General features: G+C 38.8%; 1 protein-coding gene across 4 annotated transcripts in view; it reads right to left on the bottom strand.

Moving 5' to 3' along the window:
• GRM7 (glutamate metabotropic receptor 7) overlaps nt 1-22,787 on the bottom strand; it is a 545,183-nt gene that overhangs the window by 204,617 nt on the left and 317,779 nt on the right. For all 4 annotated transcript variants that reach the window (XM_005288512.5, XM_005288513.5, XM_005288511.5 and 1 more), the window contains exon 5: nt 18,913-19,053. In XM_005288512.5, the coding sequence (XP_005288569.2) occupies nt 18,913-19,053 (141 nt within the window). The remainder of the gene's footprint in view (nt 1-18,912; nt 19,054-22,787) is intronic.

Below are 22,787 nucleotides of genomic sequence, written 5' to 3'. Positions count from 1 at the left end.
GGCATGCAACTCTCATGCTGGACAAGCATCAAAATCTTGTTTCAATGGTGCTTTCATTATATTAATTCAGAAGTATCTTGTGACAGATTTCTTGTATTTCTGAAGAAGTTATTAAACAAACCTTCAAAGGGTAGTCACAGAACACTCAACATTATTAAGAACTGATAGCAATTATTAAAAGTGATTTAATTTAAAAAAATGCAGCATGCTTATCGTCTCAAATAAGCAGCCATAATTTATGTAAACAATATTTCAGCAGCTGGCGAAATGCTGACATCAAAATATTCACTCATATGTTTGTGAATCCAGCATATATGGTAGAAATTATAGTCACAGACTACATATCCATAAATTCTGTGAATGCTGTCAAAATTCTTCCTATTGCCTATATACCTTCTTCACCTGTAAATGGCACAGTCCGGACAGGATACAATGACATAACAGCATCTGTTACTGGTGTCAGGTATTTCAAATATATTAGTCCGTAATGACATTCAGAGTTACGTAACACACACATATATAAAATACAAAGAAACTTTAATCTGTGTAATTGCTTCTGCTCTTCTTTTGGCAAGAATACATACCTACACGTAGGACAGGAAGGAGGAGACAAGTATGACACTGATCTATCCTGCTCCCTTGAGATCAAGTACTGTACAGACATTTAGGACATCAACACTCTCCAGGGTAATGTTAGAGACATTACTTTCCTGTAACCCACAGTTGATATAGACACAGCTATAAATATCGGCAGTGCAGGGGGTCTGAAGACCAATTCTTCTTGTATATCAAAGAAACTAACTCATATGATTTATAGCTCTGTTTAAAATTTAATAGAATACCCCTTTGAGCTCTAGACATACTAACAACAAACTGAGGAGTGAATATAATTAATTCAAAATACTAAGGATCTGACAACCAAGCCACTTTATAATATAATCCTGTCACGGGATGCTCTGCTCATTGCTGGGTGGCACCCCTTCCTCATGATTTGGGGGATTAGCGCCGCCCAGGTCAGCGCCCTCTTTCTGGTCTTCCAACATCTCTGTTCTTCTGCTCACAGAATGACAGTATGGCTGCTTCATGACTTAGCCCTTTGGCCAGGACACACTGTAATTTCCCCTTCCAGGGACATGCTGGCCGCCGCTTCCCGCAGCTCCCATTGTCCGGGAATGGCGAACTGTGGCCATTGGGAGCTGCGGGCGGCCATGCCTGCGGATGTTCAATGTAAACAAATGGTCTTGCAGCCCACCAGTGGATTACCCTGGCGGCCTGCGAGCTGCCCACCACTGAGTTAAACCCTTCCTTATGAGGTCCTAGCCCTTTTCTGAGGGGTTCCCATCACCCCTTCTGTCTCCCTTACCTCAGGGAGAGAAACTGCAGGCTTCCTCCCTGCCTGTCCCCTCTCACTTTTTCCAGACTTCTGGCATTATAGAAGCCCCACCTTTTCCATCACAGGTGAGCTTCCTTCTAATTAACTCCCTCCACTCAGCCTACATTTCCCCTATTTGCACTTAATTGGCTAATTGGGCTCACCTGGCCTAATTCCACACTCTCAGGGCCAGTGTAAGGAATACACCCCATCACAAATAACACCACCATATCCCATAACATAACTGCATAGTAGAATTTATATATCAATCTAAAGTCTCCATAAATAATAAGACCTTTCGGCCCCTACCTTAAAATCCTCACTCCACTCCACATGGTAAGATACAGAAGAATGCTTTCAAGTTTCTATTCAAAATTAACACAAACATCTCTTTCAGACCAAGAGGGGGGATGCCAGTTCTACTCAAAGACTCCACCTTTCTAGTCCAGAGAAACTGTATGCTTAGGCTGTGCTATAACCCGGGGAAAGAGAGACAATCCCTCAGATAGTCAGGACCCAAACCATTTGTGGCTTAATTGTAATGATTGAATAAGCCTCTCCTCTAATCTGTTCTGCAGGCAACCTTCAACATCAAACTAACTCTCCAAGGTACCATTACTCTAATAAATAGAGATAACCTCATATCTGAAGACAAATTTGGAAATCAGAATGATTGCCCTATATAAATGATGGGCAGGAATGTCTTTTATAATGTGGAATTTGCTAGTTAATGTCCATTTTTACTGGTTTCCCTGTAGGACATATGCAATAATAGACATTAAGAACCTGATTCTACTCCCACTAACACTGAGGTAAATAAGAGGTAACTCCATTGAAAATGAATGGAAAACTGGTATAAGTAACAGGCTGTAACTATGCCTTACAACTTATTCCTCCATTGAAACCATAAGGAAATGTCCTGTACTATAACTGGCCTTCACAAATTACTAATAAAGTTAACAACTATTATGGAGTCATTAGCACTGAGTCCTCTAGATATTATTGCCAGGGCCGGCTCCAGGGTTTTGGTCCCCCCCCACCAAACAAACAAACAAAAAAGCCACGATCGCGATCTGCGGCTGCAATTCGGCGGGAGGTCCTTCGCTCCGAGCAGGAGTGAGGGACCGTCCGCCGAATTGCCGCCGAACAGCTGGACGTGCCGCCCCTCTCGGAAGTGGCCGCCCCAAGCACCTGCTTGGTAAGCTGGTGCCTGGAGCCGGCCCTGGTTATTGCTAACGTTACCAATATTCTGTAATACAGTCTTGAGTATATTAATTTTGAGTATATTAATTTATAACAGCACCTTAACCCTGAATGGAAGTGTTCCATATCTCTAGCTTTACCTTACCCATTTGGTGTAATTCACCTCTCTGCTTCACCTGAATCCTGCGATGGGCCTGCACAGGAGCACTGTGACCAGACAAGACTTGTAAGGAGTGGGCTAATGCATGCCTCACATGCTCAGTGAGAAGGACAGAGGAAGCCCCCCAAAAGTCCTAGCTTTGGGATGGATGAAGCCACAGAATCTCCTTCTGGGGGGTGCAAGTGGCAGCAGCCAATCTTCAAGCCTCTGGGCTGGAGCAGTTTGCACAAAGCCCTGATGACATGGAGCTTTCATCCATTAGGTCACTTTCTATTCTCAGTTATGCTGATACATCGCCAATATGCCAGCTGCTGCTCTGTGTGCATGTATGTAATATGTTATAGGTCGGATATAAGATAGACCTTTTATACTTTCCATCAGTTACAACCTGAGCCATATTCAATACACTTCGTATTCCTGTCAAAACATCCCATGTAACACTGAGAACCACAGCCATGAATATTGTTGGCATGTTAATAGATTCATAGATTCTAGGACTGGAAGGGACCTCGAGAGGTCATCAAGTCCAGTCCCCTGCCCGCATGGCAGGACCAAATAGTGTCTAGACCATCCCTGATAGACATTTATCTAACCTACTCTTAAATATCTCCAGAGATGGAGATTCCACAACCTCCCTAGGCAATTTATTCCAGTGTTTAACCACCCTGACAGTTAGGAACTTTTCCCTAATGTCCAACCTAGACCTCCCTTGCTGCAGTTTAAGCGTGCTCAAGGAACAGTGGACTCAGCATGCTATACTACAGAAGCCTAACGTGGGCAAGCAGAACAAGTTTCTAGTGAATGGCATCAATGATCAACAAAATAAATATAAGGAACAGAGTCGTGATTTATAATTGGACCTACAATATTAGCTTTATATTTGTGTCATAGGAAAAAATCATGTAACATGAGTACAAATGGTCGCATTACATGTACAGAAGAAAGCCAAACTACAACTTGGTTTTGTTATTGGCACATCACTTCTGGAATGTGGAAAAGTACGCAATGCAACAGCTTGCATTTCAGGAAGATGAACGATTTTATAAACACAGAGAACTTTTACATTAAAAATGGACATTTCAAGCTTGGTTAAATTTTGCATGCATCCACCTTGGCAGTGTCCTTTTTGGAATTCAGACAAATATTTTTAGTCATATAACCCTAAAAGAGATTTATTTTTTAAAATGAAATTTCACAGGTCATTAGTCTATAATGCAGGATTATCCACTGGGATATTATAGAGAAAATATTTTGTTTAGAAACAGTTGCACATAGCCAGTCAACTTTCAGACTAGGGTATTACACATTCCACTTACTCCTGAACCAATCCACATTACTTTTTTCAAAAAAGCTGACTTTTCATTTCCATGATAGTGTATGTCATAGGTATGGGCACATTAGACAACAGTGAAGCAGTAACAAAATAAGGTAGAGTGCAATCTAGTCTTAAAACCATGGGACTGGACACCAGGACTCTATTTCCCACTCTACCACTCTCCATGCAACCAAGTACAAACTATTTAAAGTCTCAGATAAATTAATTCCTGGTGAAAACAGTGAAGTCATTGGATTTATGTCAGGGAAGAATTTGACCCAACAGGATTCAGTTTACTTATCTCTTAGAAGGGTATGTTTTAGGGTTGCCAATCCTCTAGGATTGTCCTGGAGTCTCCAGGAATTAAAGATTAATCTTTAATGAAAGCTTATGTAATGTGATTAAACCTCCAGCCACACATCCAACCAAAATTGGCAAGCTTAGTATGATTATGTTTACATATCTCAAAGGAGAGCGGTTTGTAAAATACTGGATATCTAAGTAAAAGGCAGTATTTAAGTGTAAATGATTGTGATCATTATAGTTGGTATGGCAACACCCATTTTTTCATGTTCTCTGTGTATATATATCTTCCTACTGTATTTTACACTGCATGCATCCAATGAAGTGGTTTTTATCCCACGGAAGCTTATGCCCAAATAAATTTGTTAGTCTCTAAGGTGCCACAAATACTCCTCGTTCTTTTTGCTGATACAGACTAACACGGCTACCACTCTGAAACCTGTGATTTTAAAGTTGTTAATCAGCATCAAATTTATTAAAAAAACTTTATGATCATATTTGTGTTAAAGATTTAAAGTGAGAATGAAATTTAGAGAGAAGAAAAATTCAAAAGAAAGAATGTCATCCTTAATATTTTATTTTTTATATAATTGAATTTTTCTAATAGGAAAATAAAGTATCATTTCCTACTTGAAATGATTGATTCAACTACTGTATTTCTAGTAGAGCTTTACATTAACAATATTTTACTTATTTGTTCTCATAATTAACAATGGTTCCAGCACAACTTTGAAAATTGGCTTTGCTAGGCAACTGTTGCTGACAAGTCACCAGATGGAACATAAGAACCTGAAAACATTTTTTTCTTAGGCCCTGTATAAATAGTGCTTATTTTATTTGAATATTCACTAATTCAGAAGTAAATTCCAAATAGTATTAGAATTTTGAAGACTTAAAATACATAATGTTATAATGTTTTTAAATAGATGAATATTGCACCTAAAGAAGTCAATGGTATTCTTTTAACTCATCAATTGCACCTTTAATTTTTCATAGGAGCGTAAGCTAAATTAAGATATTGGTAACAAGATCAACTACCACTCACAAGAACTATGCAAACAGCAAACAAAGAAATAAAAATATGATAGCAAATATAAAAAAGAAATACAAATCAACCACACAACAAACCAAACCAAATGTAACACCCTGCACAGCACACCCAGCTACCACCAAAAGGTTAACATAAAATGCAATTGAGGTCCTATATGATGCTAGGTAAGGCACTTAAACCAAACTTTTCATAGGTGATCACTAATTGTGTATTCCTCACTTTCTGAGTGCCCAACTGATATCCTGGGGTCTGATTTGTACCGTTGCTGAGCACCCACAACTACATCTGAAGTCAAAAGGAGCTGTGTTTAGAAAATATGAAGTGCTATATAATGCTAAGTTCTCCAAAAAATTGGATTCTAGGTATCTCAAATTGTGTATCCAAAACTAGTGGAAAATTTTTACCTTAATCTGTGCTTCAGCTCCTTACCTGTAAAATGAAGATAATATCATCTCCCCTTATAGGGAATTGTGAAAATGCATTTAGATTGGTTGTAAAGCACCCAGATACATAGTGATGAGCAACATAGAAAATCTCACGAGGAAATTAATAATTCTGTCTCCAGAGCAGAATTTGAATAGTGTGCAGGAAATAGTGAATGGGCCCACCCACTGAACAACAAGGAGAAAACAAAATATTGAAACTACTCATTAAATGAGCACTGTTCATCTTGTGCACTGAATGAGGCAGGGGTTCTGTGGGAAATAAAAGGTATGTGATCATGTAATTAAAGACAATTATAATGCATACGCACAAAGGAGGCTGAATTTAAAATTGCACAGGCAACCTTAATTTGGCATTTCTATCTTTTGAGTGCTTGACTTTGAAACCTTAACACTTTTGCAACTTAGTTTTTGCTTATGTAATTAGTATTGATATTATTGGATTGTAAGCTGTTTGGGCCATCGACCATCTTTTTGGTCTGTGTTCATACAGCCCCTATCAGAAGAGGGACCTGGTCCATGACTGGGGCTTCTAGGTGCTACAGCAATAAACAACAGTAATAGCAATAATGCTTTTATTAACAATTTATTATTATTATTATTATTATTATTATAAAGTGCTGAGAATGGGTTTAATGCTCTCCTAGGCAGCAAATGAAGATGGTCACTGCAAAGGCTCTGAAATTGCAATAGGATCTGCAAGGCTGGAGCTCTTCTCCAGTGTGGAGCAAAATGCAGGATTAGGGCCTCAAAGTCTGAAAGAGAGGGAACAGGATTCACGGGTAGCCCAGAGGAAGAATAACTTAGAACACTTATTTATCTGCATCAGAGCACAGGATGTAATTGAGAAAATAAATTTCACACCATGGGCTGCCCTTTAACCTCACTTATAGCTATCAGAGCAACCAAAGAAAGACCCATTTTATTTTTACACTCTCTGCAATGAAATATTATGTATTTTACATGTATATACACACACAGTGAGAGCATCATTTAATTCACCAGAGTTTGGAAGGGAAATAGCAAACAGCAATCTTTAAAAAAGTTCTAGTCAAAGGATTTCTTGTTCCTTTTAAAGTCGTCAATCACAGAACACATGCTGGGCCATAATCTGCCGAGATATGTGCTGAACTCCTGCTGAGTTCAATGGGAGTTGTGTATGTGTACCAAAGGGAAGAATTTGACCCTTTCCAAATTATTCTACAATTTTGCACACAAAAACAATACCATCAAGCTCAGCTAAACATGATCTTAACTATTTCTAGACTTAAAGACCTCAACTAACAGAAATTATGATGTTTAAGTGATCAGTCTTAAAGGACTGATGTTTAAATAGGATTTAATTATACCAGGTACCGAAGATCCTATTGTGATGGACACCAGTGGATAGCAACCACTATAGATACCACTTGGGTTACAAAACAGTTTTCATGTAGCTGTTTAGGTCCCAGGATATTAGATAGGCAAGGTGGGTGAAGTGATATCTTTTATTGGAGCAACTTATGTTTGTGAGAGAGACCGCACACCCCTAGTTGTCACCTACCATCCCACACAGGAACCCATACAGGGTATTGTCAAACAACTACAACCCATATTTGATAGGGACCCCATCCTGAACCCCCACTTTTGGCCTTCAAACAACACCCAAACGTCTCCAAGCTCATCATCAGAAGCAAGCTCCCCACAGATCAAGACACACCAACTCAAAGCAGCCTCAGACCCTGTCAGAAAAACATATGGAAAACCCACAAACAATATCTCCATTGCTACAACAATCAACACCCCCCACAATACACCTTTCAAGATCCATGGATCCTACACATGCCTGTCACTACATGTTTTATACCTCATCCAGTGCACTAAATACCCCAATAACAACTATGTGGGTGAAACCAGACAATCACTACACTCTAACGAACTCACGCAGGAAAATGATAAAAAAACAAAAACACCTTATCACCTATGGGTAAGCAATTTTCAGAAAGTGATCACTCTATTTCTGACCTATCAGTCCTCATTCTCAAAGGAAACCTGCACAACACTTTCAAAAGATGAGCCTGGGAACTTAAATTCATAAATGTGCTAGACACCAAAAATCAGGGACTGAACAGAGACACTGGATTTATGTTTTATTACCACAATCTATAACCCACCCACCCCCTTTTTTAACTATAACTGCAAATGTGTTAACGGGCCACTCTACCTTGAATGGTCTCTTAGAATATGTGCTAACTGCTTGTGCTAAACAATTTGTTCCATCTTGTATTTAGCTGTGATACTCGGAGTCCCTTTCCCAGACTTGAAGAGCTCTGTGTGGCTCAAAAGCTTGTCTCTTTTGGGCCAATAAAAGATATACCTCACCCACCTTGTCTCTTCATTTTAACCCATTATTTTAGGTGCTTTTACTTTAGGAAACATCTCCTCTTCAGCTTAGTCTAAAGGTGAATTGTTATGGAAAGTTTAAGCTAAAAGGTATTTAGCTTTCAGAGTAGCAGCCATGTTAGTCTGTATCCGCAAAAAGAACAGGAGTATTTGTGGCACCTTAGAGACTAACAAATTTGTTAGTCTCTAAGGTGTTTAGCTGTTTTTCTGTAAGAACCGAGTACAAAAAAACCCTACACTTTCCCCATTTCAGGTCACTTTTTACAATTTGCCATGGAAATAATTTTCTTTAAGGAGTAGTAACGTAATATTGGTTTAGATGAAATGATTGTGAAATGACCCAGTGATATACATTTACAGTAGACATTTGCTAACTCATGTTAAGGCCGCAACCCAAAGCCCACTGAAGTTAATAGGAGTCTTGAATGGGTTTTGGATTGAGCATTAAATATGCAAGCAGAGCCTAATCTGCACAACTGAGTCAACAGAAGCTTTGTCATTGATTTTACTGAGCACTGGATCAAGCCTCCAGTAAATCATATGCTGCACCACTAACTTAGTTTACCATTTCTCCTATTTCAGGGTGGGATAACTCAGGCACAGAGATATTTATGGCACTTGCCATACTGAAAATGTAATAGCTGGTAAAAAAAATACATTTTAGCAATTTTTGGTCAAAATTCCTGCATTTTTTTAAAACTTCCTCTGCAAAGGAAATTTGTAGCAGAGATGGGAACAGACTCTAGACCTCTGAAGTCTTATCCACTATACCACAGTGCTTATCAGGCATATTGCTTCAACTCTGATGTATGCATCATGATAATAATGTTTTTTCATCTCTATAAAGCACAGCTATAGAAGAAAAATATTTGCCCCATTTTACACTTGAGACACATTTTCTGTTGGACATTGAACAAATCTCTTGATCTTCTTTTTCCACAACTAAAGCTATACAAAAACTGAAATTTTCACATTTCATTACTTTGGTGTACCTTACTGTGCAACCTTAATTTTGCACAAACATGGGTGTATTCATTCAATTACTTACACTTGGGCTTTCCCTGATGTTGCAAAGAATACACAATTTTTAAAATTAAAGTTACATGACCAATTCCAGGAACTATGCTGATTTGCATCAGTTGAGGATTTGCACACACACATACACACACACACACCCCTTTCCGAAGCATGCTGCAAGACTTTATTGGTTTCCCTAGAAAATGGATTTCAACTTCCAAACTGTACATGGTTATCAAGTGATTTTAAAAGTGTATAGAAGTGAATGTATAATTTTCTTTAGAAACTTTTAAAGGAGGCCATTTACTTGAAGTCAGTGGAAGCTTTTCCATTGACTTAAACGGGCACTCAATCACACCTGAAATGAGGGTACACAGCGGTTTTACGGCATAGGAATTTAGAATAAAAGAACAATATGTTTCACCTGGCTATGGAGCCTCCAAAACCTACTGCAGGGTTGATGATATTTAATGGAGGAGTCAACCTCAGCATCTCTATTTATTATCACAAATATTATGAGTAAGGGCAAATGGGGGCAACTGAAGAATCCACAAGACTTCAGTACATTGCTGCCAGTGTTATCTGTAAACTAAAGATTGTTTTCTTGCAGCATTCCAAGTCTGTCCTCATGTTTCACACACGTGAAACATTCATTTGTAGAAGGCTGTCAACCCAAACCTTGAGAAGATCTCTAAAAGGAACATCACCTGCCTTTTCACCTTCAATAGGAATCAGTCTAAATTTAGACCTTATGACTGACATGATTTAAGAGTTCAGCTTGTCAGACACGCTGAAAGTCCAACAAATATTCATGCTAATGAATATCATAAATCTAGACTTAAATGTGAATCAGACACACTATGGCTGTTGGTATTTGTATAAAAGCTGTTCCAGATTTTGGCCATGAGTCAGAGTTGCTTGAAACATCTCAGTTATTTTCTGAGATGGAAAAATTCTGATGGCATTTTACAAACTAAAGTTTTCTTTCTGTAGTAAATTGCACACTTTACTAATGCACCAGATCACTTTTTGTGGTTCAGTTTATAACTAGCATTTTTGTGATCCTCGGGCTGTGTTATTTGCCACATCTTTTGTTTCTCATTTCTCTCTAACACTTAGAGATGACTCAAAACGGTCTCCATAGCTTTTGTTTTTGTTTGCCCACCGTTTAAAGGTAAAGATGGTCATGAACCAAAGCTCATGATCTAGGGGGCTTTGGCAAAGCTTGGAGACCCAAGAGATTTCTATGGATGGTTAAAACAAAACTTCAAGAAAGAACATCCCCGTGCTTTGGGGAAATTCAAATAAAATGCAACTCTTACCACTGTGGTGTGGACTTCTTTCTACTAAAAACTTGAAAGGATGAAGCCTTTTTTCTTATATAAAAAAACACAGAGGGCAATAGCAATACCTTCCCTACTATACTGTCAGTTAATCAAGACAGGCTGAATTCTGCCCCACAATATGTAAAGTTGCTAAACATCACGGGCATTAAAAATATCCATAATCCATCCCTCTCATCTCACTGAGGCTCAGCAGTGTCCCAATGTGACAAAGATTCAAGGAGGGACATCCCCCCAAAATAGCCCTATTTATGCAGGAAATGTAAAGTGCTGTGGGGTTCATTGATTTATTGTCAATAAAGTATTCCATAGCTGAGGTATTCAAGTTATTTCTGTTGTAAATTATTTTTTACACTAAACTTATGTGGAATGTAGGTAGCTTGGGGCTGAAATGAGTGACACCCCTCAACACAGGGTAAATTTCAGAGGTACTGCAAGATGACACTTGTTTGTGCATAAGAAATGGCATTCTTGGGGGATGGTTCAAGATTATCGATTTTACTCCCACAGGAGCCAGGAATAATCTTAAACGCTGGGTCCATAGAGTCCCAATCAAAACATTCCTCTTCCACATTGTCTTCCCAAACACCACCACATTAGGGTTTGTTTTTAAATCACATTTAGTTTTTCTTCATGTGTGGGAGAATCAGCTACCTGTGACGAATGTTAGTCACTGTGATTGTCTTATATTTGGAACATAGACACTACAATGATAAGCAATGTGTAAAAACTGGATTGCCATAGGAACAGAGCACACAGATTCTCTCCCTTATCGGCCTACCCTGTAGATATTTAGCAGCACTCTCTGCTGAGAGAAAGATAGGGACTGACCTGGTTATTTCAGACCTCAAAGGTAGTGATTCTAGAGTCTCATCAAGATGCATGGCTTCCCAAGGAAGCATCATGCAGGACATCTGAAAGATTACTATTGAAAGCCTGAAGAACATGTTTCTAGTCCTAGTACTGATATGAATGTGTTTATTCATTTACATTATCAAAAACATACTGTAAATGGAAAGAAAGAATCCAAGGGAAAATTCAAAGTTTGGACTGTAATCTGGCTATGTAAATTATTACAAAAGTGCCATAAAAGAGGATCCTCTTCATCTTTATAAACACACACACACACACACACACACCTTCTTTTTAGACAATGCTGAGTAACTCAATGAAAGATTTGTGGGTATTTAAGGAGACGGGATTGGCAGGTTCTTCTAGAAACACGTACAGTAAATTCTGCATTTACATTTTGTCTACAATTTTATTCTCAAAATGAATGTGCGTGAAATGAATTCCTTGCCAGTATAACTAAAGTTCTCTTACACAAGGGAAAATTCTGACCTTTCCCTACTCTTCCCAAACTACAGACAGTAAACTAAACTATCCACCACTATTGCACTAGTTCTCTGAATCGGTTTTAGGCATCCATTGTAGAACCCAAGTGCTTTGCTCCAAAGGAATGTTACAGACAAGTTCAAGCATATGCATACTCAAACAGCATTCCTATTACCCAGGCCTTCGTTGTCTTCCACTACTTTTCAATCTCAAACTGAAAGGATTTTCAAATAAGTGTATGTTGTGCTCTGTATTGCAGGGACAGTTGGAGAGAATATACAAGCACCAAAAGGCTTGCGTGAGCTTCTGAACAGAACTTTGTTGCAATGAGACTGTAATGTCCATTTACAGTAACTTCTAGTTGTGCTCTTTACCTGCCCAGAGCAGGGCTCTCCTTTCTGTACAGAGGTCTTCCGCATCTTCACTTGCCCTGAACCTCACCTTTACGATTAAGCTTCTCTGACGGCTTACCCAATAAAATAGAAAATCTTCCAGTCCTTCTGAAGAGCCAAGTCATCTCCCCAGATCTTCATTAGTCCCTCTTCTTTTCTTTCCCCTTCCACACATTCTTACATTTCAGAGCAGCACTGCTGGTCTGTTGGATGAACGCTACAATTCATAGCTCCTCCAGTGATCTGGCTTGGATATATACATCTCATTTCAACTTGCACTTTGAACAAAACGCTAGATTTTACATTATTTTAAATATGTTTCTAGGATATGGACATAAGCGTCCTCAGCATAAACAAACAATGAGATTAGGTGCAGGGGCCTAATTCTCATTTCTACCAGTGTAGATCAGGAGTATCTCTGCTGAAGACAGTGGGATTACACTGGAGTGAGAAGGGAATCAGGTCCCTTGTAGATATATTTCTGGTTTGGATACTATGTCTTTTCCAGTTCTGTCTCTAAGAACATGTACAAAAACTCAACATTTTACAAACCCTCTTGCTAAATGTCTGGCCTTTCACTATGCAAGGCCCTTCCTCCAAACAAGTCCTTTAGAACAATTTACTGTATGAACCATTATCTGGGCTGCACCTTCAGACCGATTACATTTCCAGATAATTAGAAAATCTCTCCAAGTAATAGACATTCTGATAAATGACATCCAGGGTGGCATCACCCTCATATCACTTCATTATGTCTTGTCAAGTGGGAGGTAAGCTAAATTAAAATGTTTAATGAGTGAAAACTGCTACACCTACAGTCAAGTGTTGGGATTTTTCTTTTCAGCCCTTACTATACCCAATAGGCATAGTTAATTAATTAAAAATGAGTTGATGTACATGTGTATTTGTAATACATATATTCCTTCTTCGCTTAGATCTTCTTTAAAAATAAAATAAATAAAAGAATCACACAGCCACCGTATTAGCAGTGTGCATCTCATGTAATTGGAATTATTCTGCTTCTTCAGATGAGGCTATATTTCAAAACACCAGCAACAAGAAATATCCCATTAAAAAATTCAGAGGTTAGGTTCTGTGAATATTCTCCTGTGTTGATTTAAAATTCATGGTTTTCATAGATTCAGAGATCATAAAGGCAGAAGGGATCACTGTGATCATCTAGTCTGACCTCCTGCATGCCACAGGCCACAGAACTTCCCAGAAATAATTCCTGCTTGAACTAGAGTATATCTTTTAGATGTTTCTGTGAACATTCTTGCCAGTAAACTTGAATGCCAGTGGACGTGTGTAAAAATGTTTGTAGATTTTTTAATGTATTTTTTATTTTATTTTTGCAACATTCACTAAACCCTAAAAATCACTCTGATCTCCTGCTCATTTGGGGACTGAGTGTTATAAATTGATCACCACACAGGTTTCACATCATTGCAATTGTCAAGACTTCAGGTTTTGATTTCAAAGTAGCAAACAACATGAACGATTGGTCACCAAATACTGTACCCCACAAGCGGAATTCATGCAGAGAATACACCAAAACATGCTGCAATTAAGACAGCTTATAGGCACAGTTCTGTCTCCTAAAAGATGGTATTAAGTTCTAATAGGGCACTAAAAATAGGATAAATTCTGCAGTGCATGCTTGATTTCAGTCATCACTTTGGAAATCAAAGAGATGACAATATATGCCAGTATATCTGGAAAGCACTACTTTATCATCTATTAATTCTAAGAAATTCCATAATTAAATCTTGATGCACTGGCTGATCAATAGAATCTTAGTGTAATGTATATTAACTCCAACCACTATTTTAAAGAGACGTAGCCTTAATTATTCTCATCTCTATCCCAGGCTATTCATTTCCTCTCTCTTTTATTTTTTGGGCTTAGTACCAATGATTGTAGTAGAAAAAAATTCTATTGCAGTAGTAAAGTTTGAGCCAGATTATAGCTTAGAATTGAAGGCAGCTTCATTTCAGTGAAGAAGTGATCCATATACAGACATCATACTATATGTGTCGGCCCCAAGCCTGCAGACAGAAATGCAGATCCTTGTACCAGTGTGGGTCTCTTTGCAGAAATGGGACCACAATCTGAAATGGGCTCATTGTAAGGCATTATTATCTTCACCTATTCAAAGGCTTTTCTATGCAAAATAATTATCATAATAATTATTGTTCTTGCGTACCACGGTCCACCTGGTGATTTCAAATTGCTTTTTTGAAGCATTACCAAATTAAGCTTCAACAGCCTGCTGTGGTAGAGCTGATGCATAAAGATGCATAAAATCAGCCAACAAGAGGTTAAGTTACTTTCCAGAGCAAAATAGTAAGTCATTTTAAATAATGATGCCCTGATTCAGCAAAGCATGTGTTTAAATACTGTGCTGAATCAGGGGTTAGTTTACTTTAGATAGCAGGAAAAAAAGGGCTATCATCTAGGAGTGCTTGTTTATAATCCCTTAATTGAAGCACCTGATTGGTTCCTCATCGATACCACAATAAATCAATTTGAAAGAAAAGATGGACATTCCTAATGATACTATTATTAATAAATAATATATTGGCTCTAATGTTATCTAGACATATTTTATGCATGTGCAAGTGTTCTATTTTCCCAAATTCTAACTGTATCTATCACAATCAAAGCAACTTTCCCACGCTTAAATACATCTAAATTATATTCATTCAAGGCTCTGAAACAAATGTTTCAAAAATATCAGGATACAGAATCCTGCGGAAAGTACATAACAAAATTCCATATTAGAAGTTCACAAAAGTGTGTTCTTAGAAAAACTTTTCTTTTTCTGCTTAAGATTGGAGAACCACCTGCCAAAAAGGATGAAGAATGGGGACAGGCTTAGGGAATCATTTTAATAGATTAAATGAATACAGAAGATCCTAAATATATGGTTGGTATCTCTAGCTAGATTAATGGAGTGGGGGTAGAGGTGAGTAATATTTCTAGCGGTCTACAAACTTCATAGCAGATTGAGTGTTGGTTGGGGTAGGGGGAAAAGGAGGAGGAGAAAGTTTTGGGAGTTCTTCCTGGGTTGATCATCTAGTCTTTTTCAGGGGACTGCTAGGAAGATTTGAATATTAGTCAGGTGCATCATTCATTTTCTCTATTAGAATGAAATTCACTTCTCTTGCATGCTGTCAGAGTAACTCGGCTTTATGTAGGTGAGCTGGAGGGTGCTGAGGAAGCAAAATCCTAAGCCTGTCAAGGTGAAATTCATCCACTCCCGGAGACAGGGCAATGGGCTACATGGTCCCCTATAGCTGCTACTCTGGCTTACTCCTGCCCTTCACTCCCTGCCCAATGCTCATGTTCACCTGCATGGAGTTGGCATGGAGATCCCAGCACAGCTGCTCTGCTGTGGCCTCTTTCCATAGACGTACAGTGGAATTGTGGAGGACTTTGGACAGATCCTCCGTGCTGGGCTGAATTTGCCTTGAAAAGTATGTGCGAGGAAGAGGCACATTTGGCTATGAGTCTTTCCCTGGCTGATGTCTGATGCAGCCTGGTTTACAATTGCCAGTGCAGTTCCTAAACATGTTCAGAGGAGTCCTATAGTCATGAGCAGCAGCTGTCTGTCTGAGAGTCATCATATGGCAATGAAATCAAGTAGTGCTACAGGCTCAGAGATGAAATCAGAGGCAGCATGGAATGCCTAATGTGAACTCTGAATAGTTTCCACAGCAATGAAGCCCAAGAGGCCTATGGAGCTCTGCAGGTCAGCAGTAACACAGAGTAATCATTTTCTGAACACTGCCTCTAGAAAGCCAAGGCTATATTACTAGCATAGGACAGACTCCTGTTCACCTTAGTTACATGAATAGTCCCACTGTAATCAGTGGTCTTATGGGAAAACTTCATAGAATTTAATAGAAAATGGTAACGTCTCCATTTTTTAAGCATCCTCCAGAAATCAATAAAGCATTATATTCCTTGTTACAGAATGGGTCAAAAAATCCTGCAGAAAAAAGGTACCAATAGCCAACTACAAATTTCTAGGATTTTAGAACAGTAGTTTTATAGAAGCCTACAGGTTTTTATCCCTGTATGAAGTTTTCTTCTAGAAGAGTTGGATTGCTCACATGAGTAAGATTAGTAGGATTTAGCCCTAGAGCTATCAATAATATTTACACAGCCCCTATCACCTTTCAAATGTTTAATGTATTTGTTCGTTCAACACCCCTGTGAGATATAGAAGTGCTATTATCCTCCTTTTACAGGAACACAGAGAGACTGGGGAAGTGTTTTCCCCAAGGTCACACAAGAAGCCTGTGGCAGAGCAGGGAATTGAACCCTGCTCTCCCAAGTCCAAGCTCATATACTAACCATTGGACCTTCCTTCCTCTTGGAAAGTCATTGTCTGCAGTCTAACATCTCACTTGTTCACAAAGTGTTGTGAATGAAGGTTTAGAAAGAACAACACAAGAGAATATTACTCCAATGGAACTTTAAGAGTCTCAATGCTGACGTGCTGGCAAATCATTTTAATAAATTACCTTAAAGATAATTTCTTAATTTGTGGCCAAATTCTACCATTAGATGAGATTCTACCATCTCGCTGACTTTAATGCCAACGTTTTCCTTTCAGACCCAACTCTGGCATTTGCTTTCTTTCTATGTGCAGGAGTTCCACTGGCATATGGGACACGAAGCAGAAGATCATGGACAAGATCTGCCAAATGAAAGTAAAAGTAGTATTTTGCCCAGGAGAAGCCCCGTATGCATTAATTTCCCTTGGACCAAATTCTGAGATCCTTGTATCAAGCCAAATGTCCATCATTAACCACAGCTGTCAAAACTGAAAAGGAAGATATTATTGGTCACACCAAGGAAACCTCTAGCACAGAGATGACTAAGGTGAATGGGAGGTCCATTCTGTCAATCAGTGTTTATGTATGTATCAAAACCAACATGTGATACTCTGCTTAGCCTATCGAACAAAGAGTTAAAGGAAAGGGAATGTGAAGAATGTGCAATATATCTATGTATAACTTCAGGGATAGCTTATGGCCCAGCTTGACACAAGTTATAGAGCTGGAAAACCGCTTGTCTATCTCTGAAGGATATATTTGTGAAACTGGGTGACCATTTTAGGAAATTTGGGACTGTTTTTGCAAGTGCAGTATTCAGATCAATAGATTCATCTGATTTTGCATTACTCTTAATGGTACGTGGAACCGCAGCCTAACTCAGCATAAAGTAATCATCCTGTCAATGCGAGGTTGTCCTCACAAAACATTCCCCAACACTTAGTTAGGCCCCTGTGTGAATAATTCTAGGAATAAGCATTTTTTCATGCATTTCCTTTAGCAAAATATACCATTGTCCAATGTACTGTATCACTACATACAGTGTGGACCGTTTGTCCTCCTAAGTTTAAAATAAAGAAGCTACAGTTATATTAAATCAAAAGAACACACTCAAAGACTTTAATTTTTCACTCCATGAAATGCCACTTGCGTCTCCAAACACATTACAGAATTCTTTATCATTGTACTTTCAAAAATAAAAAATAAAACTGATCTCACAGCACTTTAAAGATAGCTCCTGGTACCTGATCCAGGGTTCCCAGTGTGTTTTAGGAAGTTATTGAAAATGTGTGTCAAAACTCATTTCAGTGGAAGACTGGGAACGGGGCCCACAACCCCATAACAATCCCACTGAGGATGGAGAACATAGTGGTGGTGAACTGCTGGATCAGTATGCTCTTGTGAGAGATGGGAGAAGAGGAAGGAGGTTATGAAATTCCTATCATCATCTTAGCATCTTTCTGATGAAAATAAATCTCCTGAACCGGACTTTAGAAATGAAGAGAACCTCCTAGAAAGCATTACACTTTAAATGCCCATTAAATTTTTCAAGACCAAAATTGGGAGATACATAAAAAAAGGAAAAGGGCAATGAATCTGACAGTCACAGCTGACCCACAGGCCCACCAGGCAATACATGCAAGATGGCTACAAAGTTGAGGCTTTCTATATTACTGTGGCAAAACTAGAAGAACACTTTCTTATTCAAATGAGAATCTTGACAGCAGTGTTATAGTAACTAAAATTAGAACACATGATACCATATTATCACAATTTCTACTGGTACATTTCCTCAAAAGCAGAGTTCAAATACAGAACTTATTGTAACATTGCTATTCAAAACATTCTGAATCAGGACCATACAGTCTGTATATGTCCAAATGTTTTATATTTCATGGCCAGATGACAAACCAATATTTATGAAGTTATTTGTCTTAAAAAAACCAAAACCAAAATGCAAACTCAACCAGCCACCATATATTCCCCTGAATCCACAGAATCAATAGAAAATGTCAATTATTTCTGGATGGACAGTAGAAAAAGAAAATGAAAGAATGTATTTTTGTTTCTCGCCATGTATTTCTCCTGTCCTGCAAGGCTTATGCTCTTGTTCCATTTTCTCTACAACCTATTAAAATTCAATTTATTTTTTCAATTTGTCTCCAACTAAGCTTCCAAGCTTCAGCTATGCAGACAATTCTATATGGACCACATACAACAGAAGAAGAAGGGTGAAGTGAATGAAATTACCTGTGCATTTACGGTCTGTGTCTTCCTTTTTTGATCCACTAATCGTTAACTTGCAATTGAAGTTCTCCTCCCAATACTCTGCAAACCACACATTTCTTCTGTTATTCTCCAGGGTGCGCGTGGTAAAGTAGGTATCAAATCCTAAAAGTAAATGAGCAGAAAGCTGAAATAGGGAAAGTGTTTTTACTGGAACTACTGTGACCCTAAAAATAATACATGGTTTACATTTTCTTGAATATACAGCGGACGTTTACATAGTTAGCGGAGAGAGACTAAAGGAAAGAATGGACATCAGTTTCATGTCTTGTATTATCAACTATGCTTTATAAGTAGATGATTCTGCCACACATTGTAAGTTCTCAAGTCATATAAAATAATTGTAAATTATGAGATATTTATTAGATTCTATAAACAATAAGTATGGACTAAATATAGATTGATAAAGAGACAGAGAAATATAGAGATAAATGAAAATATGCTGGGAACTATGAGTGAGATCAGCAGAATTATAATTCTATAATTAACATCTCCAGCTCTCCAGAGGACATAATTTTACTGTTATGTATTTCTCATCCATTGTCCACTATCTAGAGAACCTGTTTTGGCCTATGTTCTCTTATTACACATTTTCTGTTCATCTGCTTCACACAGGTATTGGTCAGGGGATAGAGGAAAAACTTCTGCAAGGCAACTATAAATCACCTCCAGTTACCAGACTCTTGAATTATATGTCCTAATGTGAAAACAGTAAAAGTTTCTCAGGTCAGATTTGTGAGAGTCGGTTATTAAACCTAGAGAAAAATCTTGCCACAGGCAGTTTCCTGAGCTGCAAGAGCAAAACAGCTTTCCTCAGGAAACCTTCATACAACATTATTCTGTTATCAGAGGAACTGGTTTAATAAAAAAAAAATGCAGTGGAAATTTGTCCAAGATTTCAGAAGCCCTGATATTAAGGCTTCCATGACTGAGCTACGTGCAGCCTTCCACACTTATTGATTATGCATAGCAATTTCTCTACTCAACTCTTTGTTTTATCATGAGTCTCATGACTTTGTACGCCTTTTCTAAAGCTTCTGAAGGCATGTGATGATATGAGAATGTCAGCTTTCATTTTTTTTAAGAAGTGTATAGCCCTCGTGACTCCAGATAAAAGCTTGAAAATGTGCCCCCAAGTAAACCCTACAGGCTCAAAAATGAGAAGAGCAAATAAAAAGAACTTAAAATGTAATATTGTTTTAAATGCTTGGGGCAGGCAATATTGTGTATGTGGAAGTAACACTTTCTTATTACCTCACTGTACTTATGACAGAGTCAGAAAAGAAAAATTTGTAAGAAACCTGATATTTTCCACAGTTGGCACTTGTTGAGTATTCTGATGATAAAGAAATAGCAATGATGTATTGGATTTCCCATCCCACAAAATTGAGATTTCAAAAGTGTTCCTGGTCTGCAATGGGATGAAATGGACACGTGTCAAGTTTGTGGGTGGGTTGGTTTGGTTTTTTTTTAAACCACAGAGAAAGAGAAATCCCATCCCAGAATAGCCGATAGCCCAGGGATTAAGGCATTCACCTAGCAAATCAAAGACCCAGGTTCAAGTTCTACTCTGCATAATTCAGACCAGGGACTTGAACCCTATTCTCCCACATCCCTAACAACTGGCTTATTTTGGGGACTGAATCTCTCTCTGCTTTTGACCAGAAATTCCACCCTGGACCTGAGAAACCTGTCCTGACAAAATGTTTTGGTTCGGTCCCATCAGCGTTTTCCAACCAAAAAAAAAAGTTTTGTCAGAAAATCTGCAACCAATATTAATTACCTGAACCCAGACAGAGAGTGTGTCTGCTCATCCAGTTCCCCTGAAGTACCCATGGGGCTCTTGGTGGTGGTGGTGAGATCTCCCCCCAGGATGGTGTGCTGCTCCTTGTAGAAGCGGCATGTTTTTGGCTCTGCTCTCCCTTGCCTTCTGGTACACCTGCCACAGCACCTTGATTTTCACACAGCACTGCTATGTGTCCCTGTTGTAGCCCTTCTCCCACATTCCCCGAGAAATGTGCTCATAGATATCGATGTTTCTACAGCTGGATGAGAGATGTGCCTGGACAGCCTCCTCTCTCCACAGACCTGGGAGATCTACCACCTCTTGTATTCTCCAGGCAGGAGCATGTTTTCTGTGTGGAGTTGGCAAGATCAGCTGGCAAGGTCAGCTGGGCAGTTGCTACATGAGCTCTCCACGCTGAGCAAACAGGAAATGGAGTGGAGTGGAGTTCACAATGTTGACCAGAGCAGTCACAATTGCGCATTGTGGGACACCTCCTAGAAGCAACTAAAGTCAACTTAAGTAATGCAGTGTCTACACTGACACTGTCGACCTAACAACATCAACCTAAGCGCTATGCTTCTCATGGAGATGAAATTATTAAGTCAGCATAGCGAGCAAGTTACATCAGCAGGAGCGATATTTTAGTATAGGCGCTTACAGAGTTGGAGCAGCATCAGCTGCCTTGCATCGACTTAACTTTATAGTATAGACCAGAGTTCAGTGTCAAAGATAAATGCAAAGTGGGACAAATGTTAGCATAAGCAGTTAACACACATTTCAAGGGGCCATTCAAGACAAAGTGTCCTTTTAACACCTCTCATGGGGGGGGGGGGGGAGAGAGAGAGGTAATTTATAGACTGTTGTAAAATGCCTTAAATCTAGTGTCTCTATTCAGTCCATGATTTTTAAGTGTCCAGCGAAGTTATCAATTTTAGCTCTCAGGGTCATCTTTTGAAGGTGTTGGGCAGGTTTCCTTTGAGGATGAGGACTAAGAGGTGAGATATACTGTGATTCCTTTGTGAAGAGAGTTCACACATAGGCAATATGGTGTTTTTGTCTTTTATCATCATGTTTCTGTATGAGTTCAATCGAGAGTCTCATTCACTCACCTAGTTGTGATTGGGGCATTTCGTTTACCAGATGAGGTACTAAATGAACTAAATGCCCCAATCACAACTAGGTGAGTGAAATGAGACAATCATTATGCTCTCATACAGAAACATTATTGAAAATCAATGGACAGATAACCTAAACACTAGCCTGATGTCAGAAATCTGACCTAGAGCCCAGTAACAAATAAAGATCACAGAAAGGCATGGTATGAAAACAATACAAAACAAAAAAAGAATCAGAATGTCAGTGTGGTTCAAATGCCCAGACAGCAGAATCAGTTTGGGTGATACTACACTGACAGATATTAATGGGACTTCATGCAGCATGAGAGAGCAATGACAGCAGTGATCACTACACTCTCAAAACAAGTCATGCATTACAGGATTAAAAATCTCCTGCCCAGCTAAATGGTGCAGTGTGCCTCAGGCTTATGGCTGACTGGCTTCTGAATGGCCTGCTTCAATCCATCTCTTTATTTTAACACTAACCTTTGTTTGTCTGTTTGTTTGGTAAAGAAATAATCCATATGGAGCCAAATAAAGAAGGACAGGCACAATTACTAACCTTTATTATTTTTATAGTCAAGAGATAATCTATTTAGAAAGATGTTAACCAACGTGAAAACGTGAAAGACAAAAATCAATACACTCTGACCTCCTTTCAAATATTAATTGAAGATAGGCTGAGACAAGGTGGGCGAGGTAATATATTTTACTGAAATAACTTCTGCTGGTGAGAGAGACAAGCTTTTGAGCTACACAGAAAGCTTCTCTCTCTCTCACCAATAGTTGTTCCAATAAAATATATTACCTCACCCACCTTCTCTGTCTAATATCCTTGGACCAACATAGCTACAACAACACAGCAGACATTGAAGACAGGCTGTAATTCAACTACCAGCATGCACATGGGTATCCCCCTGCTCCCCCAAAAAGTATCA

Source organism: Chrysemys picta, chromosome 7 (assembly GCF_011386835.1).
Source record: "Chrysemys picta bellii isolate R12L10 chromosome 7, ASM1138683v2, whole genome shotgun sequence".
In the NCBI taxonomy this organism is placed as follows: domain Eukaryota; kingdom Metazoa; phylum Chordata; order Testudines; family Emydidae; genus Chrysemys; species Chrysemys picta.
This window is presented reverse-complemented; position numbering and strand designations above follow the sequence as displayed.